The sequence below is a fragment of the Prosopis cineraria genome, unplaced genomic scaffold, assembly GCF_029017545.1.
Source record: "Prosopis cineraria cultivar Desert tree isolate PC_DT_omini unplaced genomic scaffold, ASM2901754v1 PC6, whole genome shotgun sequence".
NCBI classification, from domain to species: domain Eukaryota; kingdom Viridiplantae; phylum Streptophyta; class Magnoliopsida; order Fabales; family Fabaceae; genus Prosopis; species Prosopis cineraria.
The window spans coordinates 37,465,182-37,485,628 of record NW_026555337.1 but is presented as its reverse complement, the minus strand read 5'-3'; the positions used below and the strand labels follow the sequence as shown (position 1 = coordinate 37,485,628).

Here is a 20,447-nt window from a genome sequence, read left to right as displayed (position 1 = left end):
TGAATTTGGCTTCTAGAGGCTTCCCTAAAGAGGACCAAATCATTCACACAGAGCAAAAGTGACAACGGAGGCCTATTCTTAACATGGTGTATAGGGTTCCATTCACCCTTCGAAATGTCTTCCTCAATGACATGACTCAATTTTTTCATATAGATGGTAAAGATATAAGGGGATAAAGGAACACCTTGATATAACCCCCTAGAAGGCTTAAACATCATTGTATGTTCTCCATTCCATAGTACCTTGGTAGTTGGGGAGCTTATAAATGCCATGATAACTTTGCATAGATTTTCTCTAAATCCCACCTCTCTCAAGCATTGGTCTATAAAAGACTACTCAAGTATATCATAAGCCTTTTTCAAATCCACTTTTACTACCACAAATCCATTCTTTCTAGACTTCCTCGTCATTGTATTGATGACCTCCTGGACAATGATGATATTATCACTACTTTATCTACTAGCAATGAAGCTACTCTGATGATCACCAATACTTTTACCCATAAGTCCCTTGATTATGTTAGCTATGATTTTTGTTACAATCTTGTAGCTCACATTACAAAGGGATAATGATCTAAATTCTTTCATACTATTGGGTTTCTCAACTTTAGGGATAAGTACAATATGGGTGTCATTCACGTTCCTTATCCACCTTGGATCCCTAAAAAGATCTTTCACCAAAGTTCAAATAGAGCTCTTCAAATAATCCTAGTATTGGTGGTAAAATGCTGCTTGAATTTCATTTGGACTTGGGGTTTTAAACACTCCTATCTCAAAAGTAGCTTTTTTAATTTTATCATTTATGATTGTCCTCTCTAAAGAAGCTAACTCCTCTTTACTAAGACTTGGGTAACGCAAAGGTGTTATCCTTGAGAGAGACCTCTCTATCTTTGAAGTGAAAACGTCTTTATAATATTGAATTGTCACATTCTTCAACTCTTCTTAAGCAAACACCCAATTGCCTTGAGAATTTTTTAAGGCTTCAATTTTGTTTCTCCTTTTTCAAACCACGGTGTTAGTATGAAAAAATCTATTGTTTTTATCACCCCAGCTCAACTACTTACATCTTAATTATTGGTACCACAACAGTTCCTCTTGTGCTAAGAATTTATTATATTTTTTTCATAAATCAGCTTCTACTTGTTCAAGTACTGGGAATCCCTCATTTTATTTTAAATATATGTTTGTTCTAATCTAATGAATCATGATCATTTGAATACATGATTTCGGGTTAGAATTTGCGTGAATGCATAACATGTTTAGATAGCTATTTATCAGATATAATAATGTTCAAATATGTCACATAACTATAAAAAAACTTTAATAAGTGAGGAAATGATGGATATGTTACTCCGAAGGGGAATTTTTTTTTTTTTTTGTAGAAGTGAAACGACATGTCGTTATCTGAATTTAGAGGGATCATCAACTAACGTCGTTTTACGGTTCTCCGCCAGCTCTATTGGCTATTGCAGTATTGCTCCTCTCCTGGGAGCCGAATCGCATGAGCGTTCCGCCTGACTATTGGCAAGTAGGGTTTGGCTGTGTGAGGGACAAGCATGGCATCTTTGGGTTCTCTCAAATCAGCAATTTTTGAGAGAGAAGAGAGAAAACAGTGCGTTTGTTGATTTTGATTCTCCTAATTTTCGGTGTTATTGCACTCGCTTTCTTGCCTAATTCCATTTTAATGGTATTGTAGGCAATACCAGGCACATATTCGAGGGCTCAATGCTTATGATCGGCATAAAAAGTTCATTAAAGATTACGGTACGGTTAAAATATTAAACCAGAAGTTTTATTTGTACAGCATTTGGGAATTGCCCTTAGAAAATAACGTGTAAGCTGTCGTCCAACTTGATTTTTAGGGCCATTTCAATGGACGCGTTGTGAGGGAAGCTAAAAGTATTTCTTCCCCCCAATTAGATTTTCCTTGGTCATAATCTATTATTAAGCTCCAGGTATTTGATCAGGTGTCAATTGGACTGGGAATGGACGCTAAGGAAATTAAGCAAATTTTGAGTACTTGATTTGTTGGGTCCTTTATGTCCTAAAGCAAGTGGATGATGAACAGTCTCCTCCACTTAGAAGGCAGGAGGCTACAATCATCCTCACATCCCCCTTTATAGTAACTAGAGCCATGGATCTTTTTCCTTCGCTGAGAGCTGGTACCATCTCATAAAAAGATAGGTTCCAGGGGTCCGGTAGTTCACTCAGGCGATATGTTTTATATGCCTTCTGTGGATTGCTGAGCATCATATGTTGGGCTTAATAATTAGTAATTACTAGGGGGAAAACTTTAATTAGTTTTCTACAGCCTGAGTATGGCTGTATTATGTTTTAGTAAGTTTCCAAGTTCTAAGAATTCTCTGGTGGTTTTACAGCTAGCTTTTATGGGAAAGAAAAATCATCCAACTTTCGTGTGCCTATTAAAACAGATAAAGACACACTGAGAGAAGGATATAGGTAAGTTCATTCATGGTTTCTGGTCTCCATTTGTTTGCTATATTACTGAACCCCGAAGGCCTGAAGCTTATCTCAATGTCAACTCCTGTTGCCCGAATTTCTGATGTTGTTAATTCAAATGTAATGCAAGATTCATACGCTCTGAAGAGGATGATATGAATCCTTCATGGGAACAAAGGCTGGTGAAACGTTATTATGACAAGCTTTTCAAAGAGTATCCTTTACAACTTGATCACTTGTTTTACTGAATTTATTGGTATTGAAAGAGAACCGGCTGGTATTTATTTGTTTCAAAATTTTTAAAAAATTTTGGTGATACTTGATGTAATCTTAGACTTTGTGCATATCATACTATATTGGTTTGTAAATGTGTGATAAGAAACCAATGCTGACTTATTCCAGGAGGAAAAAAACAAAAACTGAATTAAGTTATTGTTTATTGTTTATTGTTATTCATTTGAATTTTGAATTGTTTAGTTAGAGAGACTTTAGGAGCAGAATAAGGGACCATAACCTCTGTTGTGGTTAGTTAGTGATATCTAGCTGTTTGAGTAATTTTAGGAGATTTTGTTCTGTTTCAGATATTCAGTTATTGTAATCAGTATTATATATATGCTAACTACGTTGAAGGCTAGTCATATCAGAAATAAACTCAGTTTCACCCATTGGAGATTCTCCACACTTATGGCTGTTAAGGAGTTATTAAGTGAGATTCTTGCTTGATAATTTCTTATTAGAATTTCTCTTCTTCATCTATTTTCCTTATCAGTTAGACTCTTACCAATGTGCCTATGAGAAATTTCAGTGAGTAATTTGTTTACTTTGATCATCCTTGATGCTCATAGTTCTGTGACTTTTAAAATCATGTGTTGCTTCTTATTTCGTTTTCCCTAAAATGTTCTAATTTTTTGTGGTGCGGAATCTTCCTGTTTGATTGTTTCCTTAATTGAATATTCTAAAGATACTGCATTGCTGATATGTCTCAGTACAGGAGTGGCAAGGTAATTAATATCTATGGAACTTATTCTTGCTGTATTTCAAAATGCTGTCATTCTTTTGTTGTTTCTTTATATTTTTATTTCATTGTGTTGTTTGATCACTGATACAAGGGGTTTAGTGTTTGCATTTGCTACCTGATTCCCTACTTTTGTTCTCAAGGGTGCCTTGAGACATATAGAGGTTTCTACTTTGGGCAATTCTTGAACTCATTGTATGCTTCAGCCTTCAGGTTTAGGGTGATTGATGCATGCTGACAATATTATCTGCTTTTTTAGTTTTATAATTGGTGTGTCTTTCTGGTCAGAGCGAAGTCATTTCTTAATTTCTTTAATGCTTTGTTATTAGGGAATGTATAAACCATTTGAAATCTTTTTAGAGAGAGGAGATTCTGGTGCAATTCCAGTTTCACGGGATTTTGGTGGTGGAGGCTCTCCTATTTTGTGTCATTAAAATTCAGTGACTGAGTGCATTTTAAAGATCATATGTTAATAATGGCATATTCTTGTAGATTGGCCTCAGATGGAGGACAGAGAAGGAAGTAATATCTGGCAAGGGTAATGATGATTCTCTTGCTGGCTACTGAGGAATCATTTTTCACCCCCTAGGTCTATCTTGTGCATTTTGGCTTGTGTCACTTTTTTAGACTTATTTCTTTGCAAACGAACTTGTCCATTTAACTTCATGTTCAATTTATCAAAATTTATTTGAGTTTCAGGATTTTTATATTGTTAACCTAATACTTGATTTGATGAGATGCAATTTAAATGAATAAAGCTTTGAATCATCTAAGTATCCAAATGCATTGTTACTAGTCCTTTTAGAAGAAAATTGATTATTCTAGTTCATTACTGTTTTTATTTGAAGCCTCAAGAAAAATATATTAGGTTTCATAAAATTATGTTTTATTTACTACATCACCCATTGTTTTTGTCAGCTCAACAAGTTGACTAGTTTCCAAACTTGCTTTACTAAACCTGTGAAAGTATATGAATGCTTATTCTGGAGATCATGCTTATACAAGTACTTTATCTTCAGATTTTCTTGTCTATTTCATTTGTGCTGTTATGGAAATAGTTGTCTCAAGTTTCTATGGATTTTAAAAATGGCCAGGAGCGTGATAAGTTTTAGAATTAATTGGTTACACAACTTTGCAGGCCAGTTCATATGTGGAAACAAGCATTGTGATGAGAAAGATGGTTTAGCAAGCTATGAGGCAAGTTTTTATTCTTATCATTCATTAATCTATTCCACTACTCAGCTATGTGCCAGTGTCATCACTATGCTTGGTGTTCACATGTTAGTTTGACTCTATTGGCATATGCCATAAAAGTACTTGATGAGAGAATGAGACTGAAGGGATATTGATTTAACGGTGGAAAAAGAGCTTGATAGATGCAAGAAGCAATGAAAAAATTGTGGCGAAGGAGGAAGTTGACCTATTAAGAAGGTTTTCATACGGGAACAAGTAAAAATAAGAAAAAAAACTGTAATTAAAAGATGCCTAATCCTAGTTTTTTGACATTCTTTTGCTTTTCATATGATATCTTTTTCTCTTTCAATTTCTTATTTTTTAAATGGGTTACACACTCTATCCTGTCAAAAACTTTTGCCTGGAAAATGAGTCATTGTGGTTTGCCTTATCTCGTTTGATGTTTCCATATCTTTGCATTCTTCACAGGTGAACTTCTGTTACTTCGAAGCTGGGGAAAACAAACAAGCCCTAGTTAAGTTGGTAACCTGTGAGAGGTGAGTCATTATGTGCTTTTGCTAGCTTTGTTACTTGTAATCACTATATTCATGAAAATTTGGTTGTTAAGCTTCTGTGGTGAATGTTTGCATAGCCAAATTGTCCCCTAAAAGAAGCGTTTTTGCATTGGGATGAAAAAAAATGCTTTGCCTTGAATATTTATGGGAAATACATTTCATGATGAAACGTGAGTTCATGTTGGAGTTGCTGTGGAATTCTGGATTCCGAAGAGAATCAACTTTTTAAAATCTGATTCTGGATGAGTCAATTTTTGTAGGAAAACGACTGAGGTCAATACTGGTTCTATCATGGTACTTGGTCGAGCTGAATGCTGCTAATGTATCTGAGGCAACAAGCCTGCCTCCCAGCTCTAGGGTTTTGAAATCTAGGTCAAATCTGTCTAAAGAATGCGTTAAATATAAACAGAATAGATAAGAATGATAATGACGAAAAATAATAATAAATAAGATGAAAACTAAAGCAAATAAGCTGTAACCCTATGGAGGGTGCTCAACACTTCTTGGGCTTGACCTTCAACAATTTGCCATTTTGGAATGTTAAACCTAAGTTTTGTGACTGAAACTCTTCTAGTCTGGCCATTCTTATGAAAATTATTTTGTTTCAAATGACAAAAATTAAAGCTTGAAACTTGAATGGATTAATTGCAATGAATTTTCAACCCTCTTATCTTTACCAAAAGGTTTTCTAGTTGTTTTGTCAGCTAGACAAGTTTCATATAAAGACATTTTTCATATTTGAAATTGGATCTAGCATTCGTTCTTTAGCTAGTTTAATCATTTTATTTTGATTAATGTATTCTAGTCTAGCAGGTTAGATATTCATATCAATATTATTAGAAGTAAAGCAATTATGTGAATAAATATCACCAACAATATCCATAGCAAAAAACTTTTGAAAGAAATGCCAAACCATAAAAGGTTGAATTGCTCAAAATGTAAAAAATTTTATCATGAAAATTAACATTAAACCCATAGTCTAAAAGGCATCAAATTGAAATTAAGTTACATCGGGATATATCTTATGATTAAGATAGATACGATTTAAAGGTATTATCCTAGGAAAGTAGTTGTTTTTTATCAAAGTGATATATTTGCGAAAGGAAGATTATTTGAAATATATGCATCTATGCTAATGTTTGATACATGTTCCTTATGAAGTAACTTTTGTAAACTTCTCTAATTGTGGATATTATGCATGTAAGAAAAACTATGAGTCTTATATCGACTTGAGAGAAATTAGATTAGTTATGGGAAAAGTGTATATTGGCATTTCTAGGATATTCAACTTTGAGATTGTGCTGGCACAGAAGATTTTGCATTCACTCTTCTGCAAAAACACTTACAATCAGAAAGTTATTCCGGAGACCTTGAACGGAATATTGGAAATGCCCTACTATGTTGTTTGGCAAAAGGATTTCATTTCTTAATTTTTCATTTTATTGTTGCTAAAGATGTGCCGAGAAGCTTCATTACAAGAGGATGAAAGAGAAAGAAAAATTAGAAAAAAGAGAAAAGGAAGACAGCCGAAAGAGGTTAGGATTTTGTTTCCGTCTCTTTTATTATTTTTGCACACATAGTAGACAAAAAGATAATAGATCGAGACCTTTGATTTATAGGAACCGGTCAAAGAGTGATGATGATTCAGATGAGCTGGACAAAAGCAAAGAGAGGAGGCGAGAAGGTTTGATGTTGCCTTGTTTTAGAAGTGAATCACAGTTTTACTTCCTGAAAATGTGCTTGCCATTTTTTTTTTCTTTTTTTTTCATGTGATATTATGAATAACACAGGAAAGTAAAAACACTGGAGACTAAACCTAAAGGAAAACTAAGCAAAACAACTGGGATCAAGCATAATGTGCTCGTGGTTGTGTATTTCAATAGTTGCTCTATTATTTGCATAGTTTGCAATGTTGATTGGCAATTGATTTTTTATGAAAACAAAACCTTGCAGCATATAAAATATGCAGAAGAGGATATGTTATTTAATGCGTTCTGTAAAGATGCATTTCAGATTATTTAGTAGGAAGGTCTGACTGGAATTAATGAATTCAAGGTATTTTCATAAAAAAATGAAAATAATTTTCTTGGTTCACTGAAGGGAATGGATCATTCTGAAAGCAATATTCTGGTCATTAATTTGCCCCTGCATGCTGTTGTTATATGAAGCTTGAGGCCTATTTGTTGGGACCTTGGAGGTTATCTATGCCGCACATCAGTGTATGCGTGTAACTTCATCTTGGATATTTGGCTGTCTCTTCTTTTGAGGATTTGAGTCCATGCTATCATTAATTTTGTTGGCTGCTTCAGGTGTACATCTGCTGAGCCGGTCCTAAATATGAAAGTAATAATTAGTATGCACCAAGTTTCTCAGGAATTGTTGATTATGTTGATTGTTATCTTAATTTGCCAGGCTTATGTTAGTATAGATATATTTTCCTTGATTTGGTTTGAATGGTGCCTATTCTTCTGCTGGTTTTGAAAATGGTCGTTTCTGCAGACTGGGCTTGCCTAAGTTGACTTGATTCTATCTGTAATTGAATATGTAGAAATCTTTCCTTTTTTATTTTTTTCCCTTGAAGAATGTCTGGAAATTCTTTCTCCTTGCGTCTAATCCTATAAGCTGAGGATTTCTTACATATTAACAGGGAAAAGGGCTTCAACTTCTGCCAGTGATCATAAAATTGATGACGACGATAACTTTGATGAATTTCTGGAGGGATTGTTTCCGTGATCGTAGCTGATTGATTGCAGCACCAAAGGCAAAAGGTATATCTGCAAACCAAAGTTGGACAAGAAACAAGATTTTGGGTTCTGTTAGGGGCACACGAGAGAGGACCACTGGACCTGTAGGCAGATGTATATAGTACGAAAGTTAGGAGATCACAATTGTTCTCGAGGAAACTATCTCCTCTTAACTCTATGTAGTTTACACTTAACATTGTGCTCGTACTATAATGTGTTAAAGAGAGTTTATGTATAGCTTGAATACTATTATTACCTTTTCCAGATGAATATATATTTAAACGTCAAAAGCTTCCTTGCCATTTACAACTCCCAAGCCTTTCCCCAGCATGAATCTTAGTGTAAAATGGCTTCTAAAGCTAGAGGCATGTAAAATGTTTCTGAAGTAAGAGAAACAGAAAGAGAACAGAGTAGATGAGGAGAGAGAATGAATTTCATAAACATTTATTCTTGCGAAAATTGTGGAAAAGGATCTAATTAGAAAATTAATTAGGGAAAAGGATCAGATCCAAAATTTGCATTTTCTCTTTCATGATTCCGCGCCGTTTCTTCCATGTTCTGCAAGTTAGGTTCCTTTCTTTAATTAATTTACTTATTAGGTACTTTTCTCCAATTTTCCCTCTATTCATTGCATTACTTTCTTTCACACTCCAGAATATTTTAATTTTATAGGTTTTAAATTTCTTTTCATGCCTCATGTCAATTAATGTGTAATTACCTATTTAATTCTAATCAACATGTCACTTAAAAATGGGATATGGAACACCAAATTTCATTACCATAGAGGCATAGATTCATCTTCGGATGCCAAAAGAGCTCACAACTTTGAATAGTTTCAGATCCATGGTGAAACAGAAAAGGTGGTGACTTTTTTCATCATTATCTCCAGGGCATTAATGAACTTCCAAAGTCAATAATTAGAATCTGTTGCCACGGATTGGAGTAAAAGGAGGCGAAACATTATCAATGTGGGGGCACACATTGACCAAAACTTGATGCCAGAATGAGTCACTAACCTAAAAATTGAATGTACAGTATGAATGCCCTGAACCTCAAAAATCATCTTTGGAAAGTGAAACTTAACTTTAATTTTATTTTATTTTGTGTGGGGCATTGGTATCCTCTATCCCAAGTCTGTTCTATGTTGAGCTAAGAAGGCTTTAACAAGGTTTAGACTAATACAAATCAAGTTAGGATAGGGCTTTTTTAGACAAAGACTTTACACCACAAAATACTAAAAACTAGATAAGTTAAGGCACTAATTTAAAGGTTAATAGTTAAAACTTTAATTGAATTGTGATTAAACTAATCATAAATAAATCATTTTATTAAATTGGTTAAGACACTAGTTTAACAGTTTAACGGTTTAATTGGGTGAGTTGACCCATATTTTTATACTATGCCATCAATACTATTGCATTTATAGAGTTTGAATTCAAGACTTCTATTTTAGCTGATATAACTCCTTTATCAGTTGAATCAAGTGTCTTAACTTCTAATTTTTTTTTTATTGTGGTTCATGGCTTGTTCAAAAGTACAACAAGAGCAAGGTTGGTTTGTTTTTTTTCCCCCTTTTGCTTCCTTTTGGAAAAGCCACTCATCCACTTGTAAGGGTCACTGTCCCTTCCCCAAATTCTTGTTCAGAAGGAAATGTAGGAGTAGGGTCCTCTGTGGCTTAGACATTAAGATCTTATGAGAATCATCACTTTCTTTGAATTGAGCCTTCAAAACCAAGAAACTTGTGTGTGTGTTTTGTGGTAGACTCACACTGCAAGCATGCGCATTCCTCTTTTGGGGGTATTGAGTGTAAAAAGTAAAACTCATGCATCATATACGCTTGATTATATATGCTCCACTGCCACAATCATGTCATATCATGCCTTGTTCTACTATGTGCTCATTGTTAAATTCCTTTTGATTGCTGAGCAAAATCTAGAGATATAATGAGTTCTGGTACAACCATTCAATTTCTTATATTACCAACTAATCTAAATTTGAACTGGATTAACTTCTTTTTATTAAATCCTACCATATTTAATTAAATAACTAGATAATGCTAAATAATTACTCCTATTTTCATTTATAAGGTAGACAGAGTGCTTTTTTTAGTTATATTTGTAAGTTATGTCATTAAATTTTTAACATAGGTTCTCTTTTTTACTCTCATTAATTTTTCATGAGAGAAATCATATTATTAAAGTATACAAATATAATAGGGATAAAGTTAAAAATTTATTAAATTTTTAGACACAATTAATAAATTTTAAAATTTTTATTGATTCAGTAAAATATGTTAAAAGTAATTTATAAATGAGACTGGAGGAAGTGTATATGCTCTAATGCAAGGGAGATTGTTATGGGAAAACAATAAAAAATCTTTTGTTTGGTGGTTACATATTATATAGTTTATTTTTGTGAGACATAATGAGTATATCCAGCCTAATGTATAGACTAATCTTTTTCAAGATATTTAGGGTAAATGGCAAACCCCTTTTTAATTAGATCCTTACATCTAAGGATTGAGATCGAAATCTCGACCACTTATTTAGATAACATGTTGTTTTATACGACCATGAGTTATTTCACAGGTTGCAAGCTATTTGTCCATAAAATAATTATTTTAAAATGAGATTTCTGAAATCAAAACTGATTAAGTTGATATCTTTTTATTTATATTCATATTTTTTGGGGCAAAAATTTTGCTCCTTGTCATCTTGAAAATCGTTTACATGAGTTATAATTTTAAAGGATCATGAAAATATGAACCAACTTATTCTTTTTGTTACAAAATATAAATTTTTTTAAAAATTAAATTATAAAAAATATAAAATATTTTTAGTATTTTAGGACGTAATTAATATATTTTTTTACGAGTAATATTGATAAATAAATTATTTTATATTTATTTTAAAGTAAAATATTTAATTAAGAGTAAGTATGAAAAAATGATTAACTAATTTAATAGGAAGTACGATTTGAACAAAAATTCCTCAAATTTTTAAACAGATGTAGTAGGAAACAAGACTCACAGACAAATACGACACTACTCTAGAAGGCAACTCTAAAAGTAGAATCACAGAATCAAACATACATTTACCAGTTCAGTTGAAAAAAGAGCGTGATGAGTGTGTGGGGTGTACTTTTTTAATATGAGACATTGTATGTGGACCAAAAAAAATTATGGTACAGTTGTGTATGAATGTGCGTGTGTGCTCAGCTCTTTGCCACCTCAATACCTTCATTCCTTGCCACGTGTTACGTTACGGCTTACAAAAACACTCGCCATCCCTTTGGGGTCCCTGTCACACCACACGTGTCTTCCACTTGGTAAATCAAGGGAAGGGTTCAAGGTATCTAATTTAAACAATTTTCTCCATTAAATAAAAAATAAATTAACGTTTTTGGTTTTATTTTTTATAAATAAATTAATGCAATATTAACTTTGCTCTCCTAAAATATGTTCTTTGGATTGAATAAGGAAGTCTAATAATAAACTATGTGATATAAAAGAAAAAATTAATTATTTGATCATATAATTTTGACTTAGCAATTATCTAATATCTCAAATTTTAAAAATTTAATAAATTAATCTTTACATCTTTAGAAAATATCTTATTCTTCAATAGATTAGTTATCAAGTGGGTAAAACTTAAAAAATTGAGTTACATCAAATTAAATTTTAGATACTAAGTTGTATTAGTAATTGAGTTAAAATTATATAGATTAAACGATGAATTTTTTTTAAAGTGTAACTAATATTAAATTATTGATAAATAAAACTTGATGGATTCGATAAAATTTACTTAAAATTAATTTTTATTTAACCATTGATTATAAGTTAGTTAACTTGTATAAAGGAGTCTTAAATACCTTTTGTTTTTATGTAAAAGATACATGTCATTAGTTGATAAATAACTAAATGAATTTAAAATTTTGTTAATCATAGTAAAAAAATTATTTTATTATTTTTTTCATAGTTGACGATAACTGAAAAAAGATTAATTAGTGTAAACTAAAAATATTCATGGCCACGGAGGTAAATTCGTTCCCGGCACAATACGTCGTTTTACAGCATGCGTGGGAAAAACGACAAACCGAAAAAGAAGGCAAGCTAAGCCGTTCGCAAACGGCTGTTAGTTAGTTGGTGGGGCGTTGACAAATAATGATGATGGCTTCTTCACTTCAGGGACCGACAACGTGGCAACTGGCGGGGTCTACCTTGTGGGGACCACGTATGTCGTTTATGATTGAGACACGTTGTACATCATGAGACAGGTGTCGGCATGCAGGAAAAACTTTATTTCTATATTTAAGAAAATCATATAAGGATCGATAAATTTAAAATAAAGTGTCTCAGTTAGGTTAGCTCATTGATGAGATAGATTATATATTATTATGTCCAAATTGCTCATACATGACAGTATCAAGCTGGTAAATTGTCCAAATTATTCATAAATCAATATTTTTTTAAAATTAAAAAATGTTAAATTTTATTAATTTTATCTTAAAATTTAATAAATTTTCACCTTTACTCTTAATAATATTTTTAAATTTTATTATTAATATTTTTATTTAAAGTATTTAATAAAGGCAAAATATAAAGAGGAGCATTTCTTCTCTCTTTGCCTTATAAATAAAACTAAAAAAATACTCTTTATTTATTTTTGCTTTATTTTATATATATATATATTTTTTTTTTGGACAAAGAGTTTTATTATATATTTTAATTGCTTGTTTTTACTTTATTATCAAACTATACTTTATTAAGTAATAATTAACAATAATTCTTTTTGAAATAAATATCAGAGTTATTGTTTGAGTTTATTATCAAATCTAAATCTATAATATCATTCGAAGGTTTATTATATTAATAAGAGCATATTTACTTGACTAATTATTTTTTTAAAAAAATCACGTTTACAAATTGATATAAAAGAATTGGAATTAATTAGAAAAATTAATAAAAAAGAGCTGAGAGAAAGAATTAGACAAAGATATCAATAAAAATTAGTTTAGTTGATAAATATTTAATTTATAATTCATAAAATTATGAGTTTAAATCCTACTAGCTTATTAATAAATGATATATAAATGTTTTTGTAAATACTATTCGAGCCATAGGCACAACCTGACTCCTTCGAGCATCTTATACTTATGTCAAAATTTAATTTATCTAAACTTTAAACGGTCTACAAAAGGAAAAAAAGAATTTGAGAAGGATATTCTTGTCATGGTGTGTCCTAGTTCTTCCATCACACTCAACTATTGCACTCAAATAATTAGGTTTAATATGTTTTCGTTTGTTTTCTTCTAAAGAGGAGACACCGATAACGACCTTTGCGTGAGTAAGAAATAATTTAAAAACCTTACTTTTCTCAAACCTAAAATTATCCTCCATGGATACAGATATAGCTTGATCACTTTCTCCCATTATCTTGAAAACTGGAAAAGGGGCCAAAAAAAAAAAAAAAAAAGAAGGAAATGCAGCTGATGATTTTCTCAATTTCTCCAGTGGACCCAGTCACAATTTCTCGCCTTTCTTTCACGTTCGTTTAGTAATTCTTTTACCTATTGCTATATTTCTCCAATTCCACCATCCTCGCCTGCTGTATGTCTCTCTTAAGGTGGCAGTCGGAGAAGCAGAGAGAGAATGGGTCTCATTTCAAAGTAATTGACGCTCCAAATCCTAAATCTTCTAGGTCTTGTTCTGCTGCTTCGCAACCTGGAGTAAGTTCTTCAGAGTTTTCTGCTTGTAATTCACGAAGTCATCTATTGCTTTGATTTAGATTCAACAATAACTGACCTGGGTGCCTAATGGAAACTCTGTTTTCCCTGATTTGGGAACTTGAAGTAGAAATTTCCTTCTGGGTGTCTGTTTGATTGGCAAGAAAAGATGGGAAAATACTTGAGATTTGAGTTTGCATTTTAGTAAAGGGAAGGATAGTGAGATAGTCTTTCACTGCGATAAACACCCAGCTGAAGAACCCTGCTTGATCAAGTCAAGTCTATTTAGAACTTAATTATGTCCTTTTATCAGATACCTAACATCTTGCAAGGCTTCAAATTAGTCTTAACTTCATTGTGTTTTGCGAATTCTACAATGGAGTTACAAATTAGGTTCTGTTTGATCACGTGCTTGTGTACCTGTAATTTGATTTCTGTTTTTCTCATTCCTGTTTGGTTTCAGGGAAAACTTGCGAAGGATGCCAGGAAAACCTGATGTGGAAGATAAGAGGTTTGAAGGAGGTGGAGGGCAGATTCAATTCCAATCAGGCATTTACTCTCAGCCATGGTGGCGTGGTGTGGAGGAAAATGCCTCTAAATCATCTGCAGTATATCAGATAAGTGGTTCAGTCATGAATTCACCGGCTAAGGACGGAGCAGATAAAGTTGATTTTCCAAAGCAGACACAGCCTATGGTTTCACCTTCACTTTCTGCTGTTGGTACGTTTTGGTGTCTGTATTTTGACATCTTAGTGGCAGCTGTGTGGTACATCATAATCTTTACATATATCCTTTTATACAGTACAATTTCTGTGATTTCATAATTTTTTTACAACTATCTGGTACTCGTTACTATTGATTAATTCATATTTGATCAGTGCCAAGCTCCAAATAGGAGGTAGTACTCTCAGTGTGATTTTTTCTATCCACAACATTTAAAACAGACCTTGCTTAAGAGACATCGTATATCTTCTACTTAATTCAACCGCCATTGGTAATAACCTGGCAGTTTTTATGCCGAACAAGGGAGACTTTCATATGTTGTATTGTATCCATACATTCAAGATGCCTGAAGATATAGCATGCCATTCAACTTCTTTAACGGTGAAAAGGATCAGTAGTCCCTTGATTGAGGACAAGGAAAACCAAGAATTGATAATATAGGTCCACATTTTTCTTCTTCATCCCTTTTCTCAGAATTACCTTTTCTTCTGTTGGGTTAAAGAACATAAGTGGGAATTAACTAGAATCTTTGGTTTTAACTTAGTCTTACCATGAATTCTGGATGAACACAAGCATCATATGATGTCTAAACAAATTCTTATTGGTTTCAGGTGGAAATGACAACAAAGGGCACCAAAATAACAAATATGTTCTGTCCTCTCCAGCACATACGATGGGTAAACACAGTTCAAATTCCCAAGCCGAACTTGTTGGTCATTCAATTGTAAGCCATATCTAAATCCCTTCACACAAATAGAGGATTGAGGAACTTGTAATTGTGAGTTCATAGCTAGTCAATGTCTCCCATATTATTTTGGCTCAATACCATTCTTTTCTTTCAGAAATTTATTTTGGCAATTTGCTGAATCTTCGATATTGTGCAGCATTTGATTTTGGGTATGGGAAATAAAAAGATTATATAGTTTTTTTTTCTTTTTAATACATGCAGGTTTTTACCTCTTACCCTTACTCAGATGCACAATATGCTGGAATCTTGACATCCCATGGGCATCAAAATATGGTCTGTTTGCTAAATGCAGTTTCAGTAGGTCTCACTTGAACATATTTGTTTGACATCTTTATAACTTGTCCTCCTTTCTCCCCTGGAAAAGAACTAATGTTTTCTTTTGTTTGGCATCAGAAGAGAGTAATTTTCTTTGCATGTATTTTTGTACTTAATGTTTGTTTCTCCATAAATAAAAAGTATATTTTTTATCTCAACAAAATGCTGCTCTACGTCTGTGATTACTTATTCTATAATATATTATTTATCTCTATAAGCACTCTTCATATTGTGAGGCTTGTCCTAGTTTGGTGAACTCTGGAAATTCAACTTACCCAGACTTTCTCTTGCTGAAAAGAATAATATATTCTTGACAACTCAAACTATATGTGGTCCTACCAACGCACTTAGTCCTTTATATATTATTTTCCCTTGTAGATGGAATAGTCATGTCCTTGTCACAGTAACAACTGCATTGGCATTGTCTTTGACTTCGAATTTGGATAATCTGAAGTTAAAGCATCTTTGAAGTAAAAGAAAGAGCGAAACAAGGAATGACAGTTTGTATGGAACCCATTCCTTTTCTTTCCAGTCCTTTGTATCTATCTGTGTCTCTTAATTTAGAATGATTTCACAAGCATGTTACTTCGAAGAATCTAAATCTGGCCAGCCTATCTATGTATGCTATGAATGACATATAATTACCCAGTGTCATGCGGTTCCTTTCAGGATGGATTTGTTTCTCAATTTGTCTTTCCCTCAACTTCAATTCTTCTCGCTTCCCTACGTTTTGCCCGCATGTGATGTTTGTTACATTTCTCAAGATTATAGATGAACGAAATGCATGTATTAACTTCTTGTTGATTTTTTTCCTAATTTCCATTGTTATGATGCTAGATAAATCCTCAGTTGTATGGAATGCATCATGCTAGAATGCCTTTGCCACTTGAAATGGAAGAGGAGCCTGTCTATGTCAATGCAAAGCAATATCATGGTATTTTAAGGCGAAGGCAATCACGTGCTAAGGCTGAGCTTGCAAGAAAAGTTGTTAAAGCTAGAAAGGTATGGTTGACATGTTGATATAGCCATCTCACTCAATTATAGCATTTCATGTTAACTTGCTAACTACTAAGAAGCCAAGAGTATACAGGTTTTAAAAGACGAACAACTAATGTGAGAACAATATAAAATCTCTTTAAATTCTGCAAGGAAAAAAATCCCTTGGATTGTTTATTTCTGTTCTTACTATTTAGTGATTGAAATACTGCAAATAGTCCATGTCTAAGCAATTAATGTGACCTTGGCTAAATGAGCACAGTGGTTCTGAGTGTAGTATTTCAGTTTCTACATTCACAACTCATTGTGTTGGTATACGTGCAAATAAATGAAATGGGAGTCACACACTCACTTCTTTGTATCATTATCTTTCATATGATATTACTACGCAATTGCAGAGGATTCAAACGACATTTACCCTCTATTTGTCTCCCCATGTAAGAGATCATATTATGACAATGCTTAAATTTTTTTACCAGCCATATCTTCACGAATCTCGTCACCTACATGCTATGAGAAGGGCAAGAGGATGTGGGGTTCGCTTTTTGAATACAAAGAAGGTTGAAAATAACAATTCCAACGTTGCTCCAAAAAAGGACAAGAACAGTGGTGCAAACCTGTCAGCAATATCTGCCAATACACCCTCCTCTGATCATTCTCTTATCAACAACGAGATTTTCAGCTCATCAAAGAATCATGACATGTCAGTGTCCATGGCTGGGAACATGCTCAATGGAGACTTGTTTGGTCGACAGAGGGGAAGCATGCAGATTCATGGAACCCCAAATATGGCTATCAAATGAAACTCTTCTGAGTTGGTGGATTTTCTCAGGTATTGGATGGGTTAAGTACCAGAAATCCTTGATTGGTATCTTAGGCAGAGACGGATTTCCTCGCTTTCTACTTTTATCCCTGCTAAGTCTATTATAATTTTCAAGAGTGTTCATGAGTCAGATTGGGCATTACCTAAGCCATGTGCCTAGCCCACAACCTCCATGGGTTGAAAATTTCAACTCATGGCTAAGTCGAACCAGGTCCATAATCAATGGGACCTATGAACGCTCCTATTTTCTACGACCATTATTACCTAATTCTTATTCTCCATATTTTCTATAAAAAATTTGTTTTCTATCCTCAACGATTAAGCAAACCAGGATATGCTGTAGTGTTTTACTTGCATGTTTCATTAGTCTAATAGAAAGATCAAATTTTGCAGGTGAAGAGGCTGAAGGCTTTGTCTCTTCTTTCTCAATAGGAGGAAACCACCCTCAAGGCAACTCATTCTTGGCTCGGTTACTTTGGTTAAAGTGGTTGAGATCTTTCTGTGATTGGTCTCTCCTTGGTTTGCTTTATTTGTTAAATACATGAAAGACGAAGTGAAATAATAGTTTTTATGGTTTCTGAACTTGTTCACTGGGATGCACTTTTCAATCTGAGTACATCAATCTGGATTTAATGGTTACTGACTTGATGATTTTAAAGCTCTTTTTTATACTTCCATGCATTATAATTTCTTCTTTTTTCACTCCACATGCTTTATCATTACTGTGCGTGTGTTCTTTCTTTCTTTCTTTCTAAAAATTGCTTAAAGAATGTTCAGTTTACCTTTCATGTAGGATTTTTTTTTTTTTTTTAACATAGTTAGCTAATCGTGTTAGATTCAAGTATTATTAAGCTCAATTGATAGTAATTTTTCCAAAAATCGTTTTTGCAGCAGCTGTATGGGCATTATTTATCACGTCATCACTAGTTTAAAGCAGTCGGGGTAACGTTGTAGGTGATGATGGACTATTTAATTTTCAGTGTATAATGGATATTCAAAATTTGGACCTTGCGTTTTCTCGTGTGATAGTGTGAGACTGCAGAGGTTATAAGACGTCGTCTGTACACCAATTTAATTGCCCAAAAAAGCCAATTTTAAAAGCGAGAGAAATGATATCCAAGAATCCTACTTGACAAAAAATATATTAGAAGATTTAAGATTTCCAGTTCATAAAATGAAAGCCGCAATCAAGTTGTAAAAATTTATTGCTGTTTTTAAAAATTAAAATTTAGGGAAGATTTTGATAAAAACCTTTCACCATAGTTTATAAAAAAGGAAAATCTTAAATACTTCAAAATTTTACTATAATTTAAGAGCATTGAAGTAAAATTAAAATACTGAGAGAAATGACAATATTAATCTTCTCCATAAAACATAGCCAACGCAATCATGAATTGTTCGTTTTTCTATTGTTTGTTATTTATTACCCTACATTAAGTTATTCATTGACCTACTATATATTGTTTGTCCATTACTTTCAATTGATTTCATTCTAAATGTTGTCATCATGTTAACATGAGTTATTTGTTTCTCTACATATTATTGTTCATTACCCTACATTAAATGTTCATTATGTTACTGTCTGTTATTTATCTTTACTTTCAGTTAATTTCATTCCAAATGTTTTCATCATGTTAACATTAGTTGCTCGTTTTTCTACATATTGTTATTCATTGTTCTACTGTCTGTTGTATGTCCATTACTTTTAGTTAATTTTATTCCAAGTGTTGTCATTATGCTAACATGAATTGTTCGCTTCCCTACATATTATTGTTCATTACTTTATATTAAGTTGTTCATTGTTTTATTGTCTGTTGTTTATTCATTACTTCTAGTTAATTTTATTTCAAATATTGTTATCATGCTAACATTAGTTGTTTGTTTCTCTACATATTGTTATTTATTACTTTACATTATATTGTCCATTAACCTACCGCCTGTTGTTTATCTATTACAAATGTCCAAAAGTAAGGAAAAAAGTTGACTGTTAACTGAAGGTAATTGACAAATAATAAATAATAGGGCAATAAATAACTTAATATAGGGTAGTGAATAACATGTAGAGAAATAAATAACTTAAATTAATGAACAAAAAACCATCTTTCAATAGGAATAATTATATAATTTTCCTTCACAATTTAATTTCATTGCAGTACTCTTAGCCTACATTGAATTTTTGGAGTTTTTAGAGTTCTCTTTTTTATTAGCTATGGTCAAGGGATCTTTATTGCAATTTTTTTTAAAATTTAACTAACTTCATAAATAATTTCCTCAAGATATTATAACGAGAAAATAAAATTTTTCATCCCCTAAGTTTATTTTGATTACTGATTTGATTTCTCAAATTTAATTTTTATTAATTTAGTCATCATTCAAGCTTTAAAAATGCAAATTAACTCTTATCCTCAAATAAGTTTTTTAATTGTGATGTGTTTTGTTTTGTTTTTATTTTTAAAAGTTTCTAAATTTGTTTTTTTATATAAATAATTATATTTCTTTTCATTAATCTACATAATTGCCACCAATTTTTCATTATCCATATCAACAAATTTTAACATAGTTGCCTCTTCTCTAAATTATAAATCAAATTGATCACTGAAATAAATATAAGGGGCTAAAAATTTCATTATTTCTATAGCATATGTTTAACATTAATTTTTATGTTTGAGGGTAATTATGATTTTTTTAATACTTTTAATCTCATTTTTATCAAGTTGGCGTTCATAAATGCAATTTTCCTTTAAAAATACACGTTTTGTACTCTCTTATTTGAAAATATAAGATATTGTTAACTAAAAGTTACAGTGTTTTACTTTAAAATAAATATAAAGTGACTTATGTATTAAGAGCACTTTTAAAAAAAAACACATTAATTAAAACTTAAAACATTAAAATTGCTTTATATTTTTGAAGGAGGGAGTAATCATAAGAGTCTACCCTGTATGAGCTGTGTCCTTTTATATATATATATATATATATAACAAACTCTTGTGAATGAGAAGGATGTGTAAACAGTGTACAGAGGCAGCTGGGATGCTTTATCTTCTGTTACAAGTTAAAACTCTTTTAGAGTTTCGCCTGTGCTTGCAGTTGTTCCTGTGAGGAGAACCATGACTTCTTGTTAGAATGCAAGTACAAGAGGGAAAAACATA

General features: G+C 32.4%; 3 protein-coding genes across 6 annotated transcripts in view; 2 read left to right on the top strand and 1 right to left on the bottom strand.

Annotated features, from left to right (window-relative positions):
* Positions 1–1,454: 1,454 nt before the first annotated feature.
* The window catches only part of LOC129313017 (uncharacterized), a 21,575-nt gene continuing 2,582 nt past the window's right edge, over positions 1,455–20,447 (top strand). Inside the window, exons 1-11 of one of the 2 annotated variants that reach the window (XM_054955841.1) lie at positions 1,455–1,611; positions 1,696–1,763; positions 2,378–2,459; positions 2,590–2,673; positions 3,421–3,460; positions 3,967–4,012; positions 4,613–4,671; positions 5,137–5,204; positions 6,677–6,757; positions 6,842–6,906; positions 7,870–8,256. In XM_054955841.1, coding sequence (XP_054811816.1) covers positions 1,556–1,611; positions 1,696–1,763; positions 2,378–2,459; positions 2,590–2,673; positions 3,421–3,460; positions 3,967–4,012; positions 4,613–4,671; positions 5,137–5,204; positions 6,677–6,757; positions 6,842–6,906; positions 7,870–7,955 — 735 coding nt within the window. In that variant the 5' untranslated portion in view covers positions 1,455–1,555 and the 3' untranslated portion in view covers positions 7,956–8,256. Of the gene's footprint in view, positions 1,612–1,695; positions 1,764–2,377; positions 2,460–2,589; positions 2,674–3,420; positions 3,461–3,966; positions 4,013–4,612; positions 4,672–5,136; positions 5,205–6,676; positions 6,758–6,841; positions 6,907–7,869; positions 8,257–20,447 lie in introns of those variants that run through there. The other variant, XM_054955840.1, reaches the window with a different exon arrangement.
* On the top strand, positions 13,397–17,953 carry LOC129313015 (nuclear transcription factor Y subunit A-1-like). 3 transcript variants are annotated; one of them, XM_054955838.1, is made up of 7 exons: positions 13,397–13,718; positions 14,154–14,410; positions 15,025–15,137; positions 15,363–15,458; positions 16,314–16,478; positions 16,952–17,304; positions 17,689–17,953. In XM_054955838.1, the coding sequence occupies exons 2-6, from the start codon at positions 14,170–14,172 to the stop codon at positions 17,273–17,275; spliced, it is 939 nt and encodes a 312-aa protein (XP_054811813.1). In that variant the 5' UTR covers positions 13,397–13,718; positions 14,154–14,169; the 3' UTR covers positions 17,276–17,304; positions 17,689–17,953. The 3 variants fall into 3 exon arrangements, with proteins under 3 accessions (XP_054811813.1, XP_054811812.1, XP_054811814.1); XM_054955837.1 differs by having other exon boundaries at positions 13,400–13,693; XM_054955839.1 differs by having other exon boundaries at positions 13,402–13,693; positions 15,363–15,434.
* The window catches only part of LOC129313013 (carotenoid 9,10(9',10')-cleavage dioxygenase 1), a 23,837-nt gene continuing 23,558 nt past the window's right edge, over positions 20,169–20,447 (bottom strand). The window contains exon 14 of the mRNA XM_054955832.1: positions 20,169–20,391. Within this exon, the coding sequence (XP_054811807.1) occupies positions 20,362–20,391 (30 nt within the window). The 3' untranslated portion in view covers positions 20,169–20,361. The remainder of the gene's footprint in view (positions 20,392–20,447) is intronic.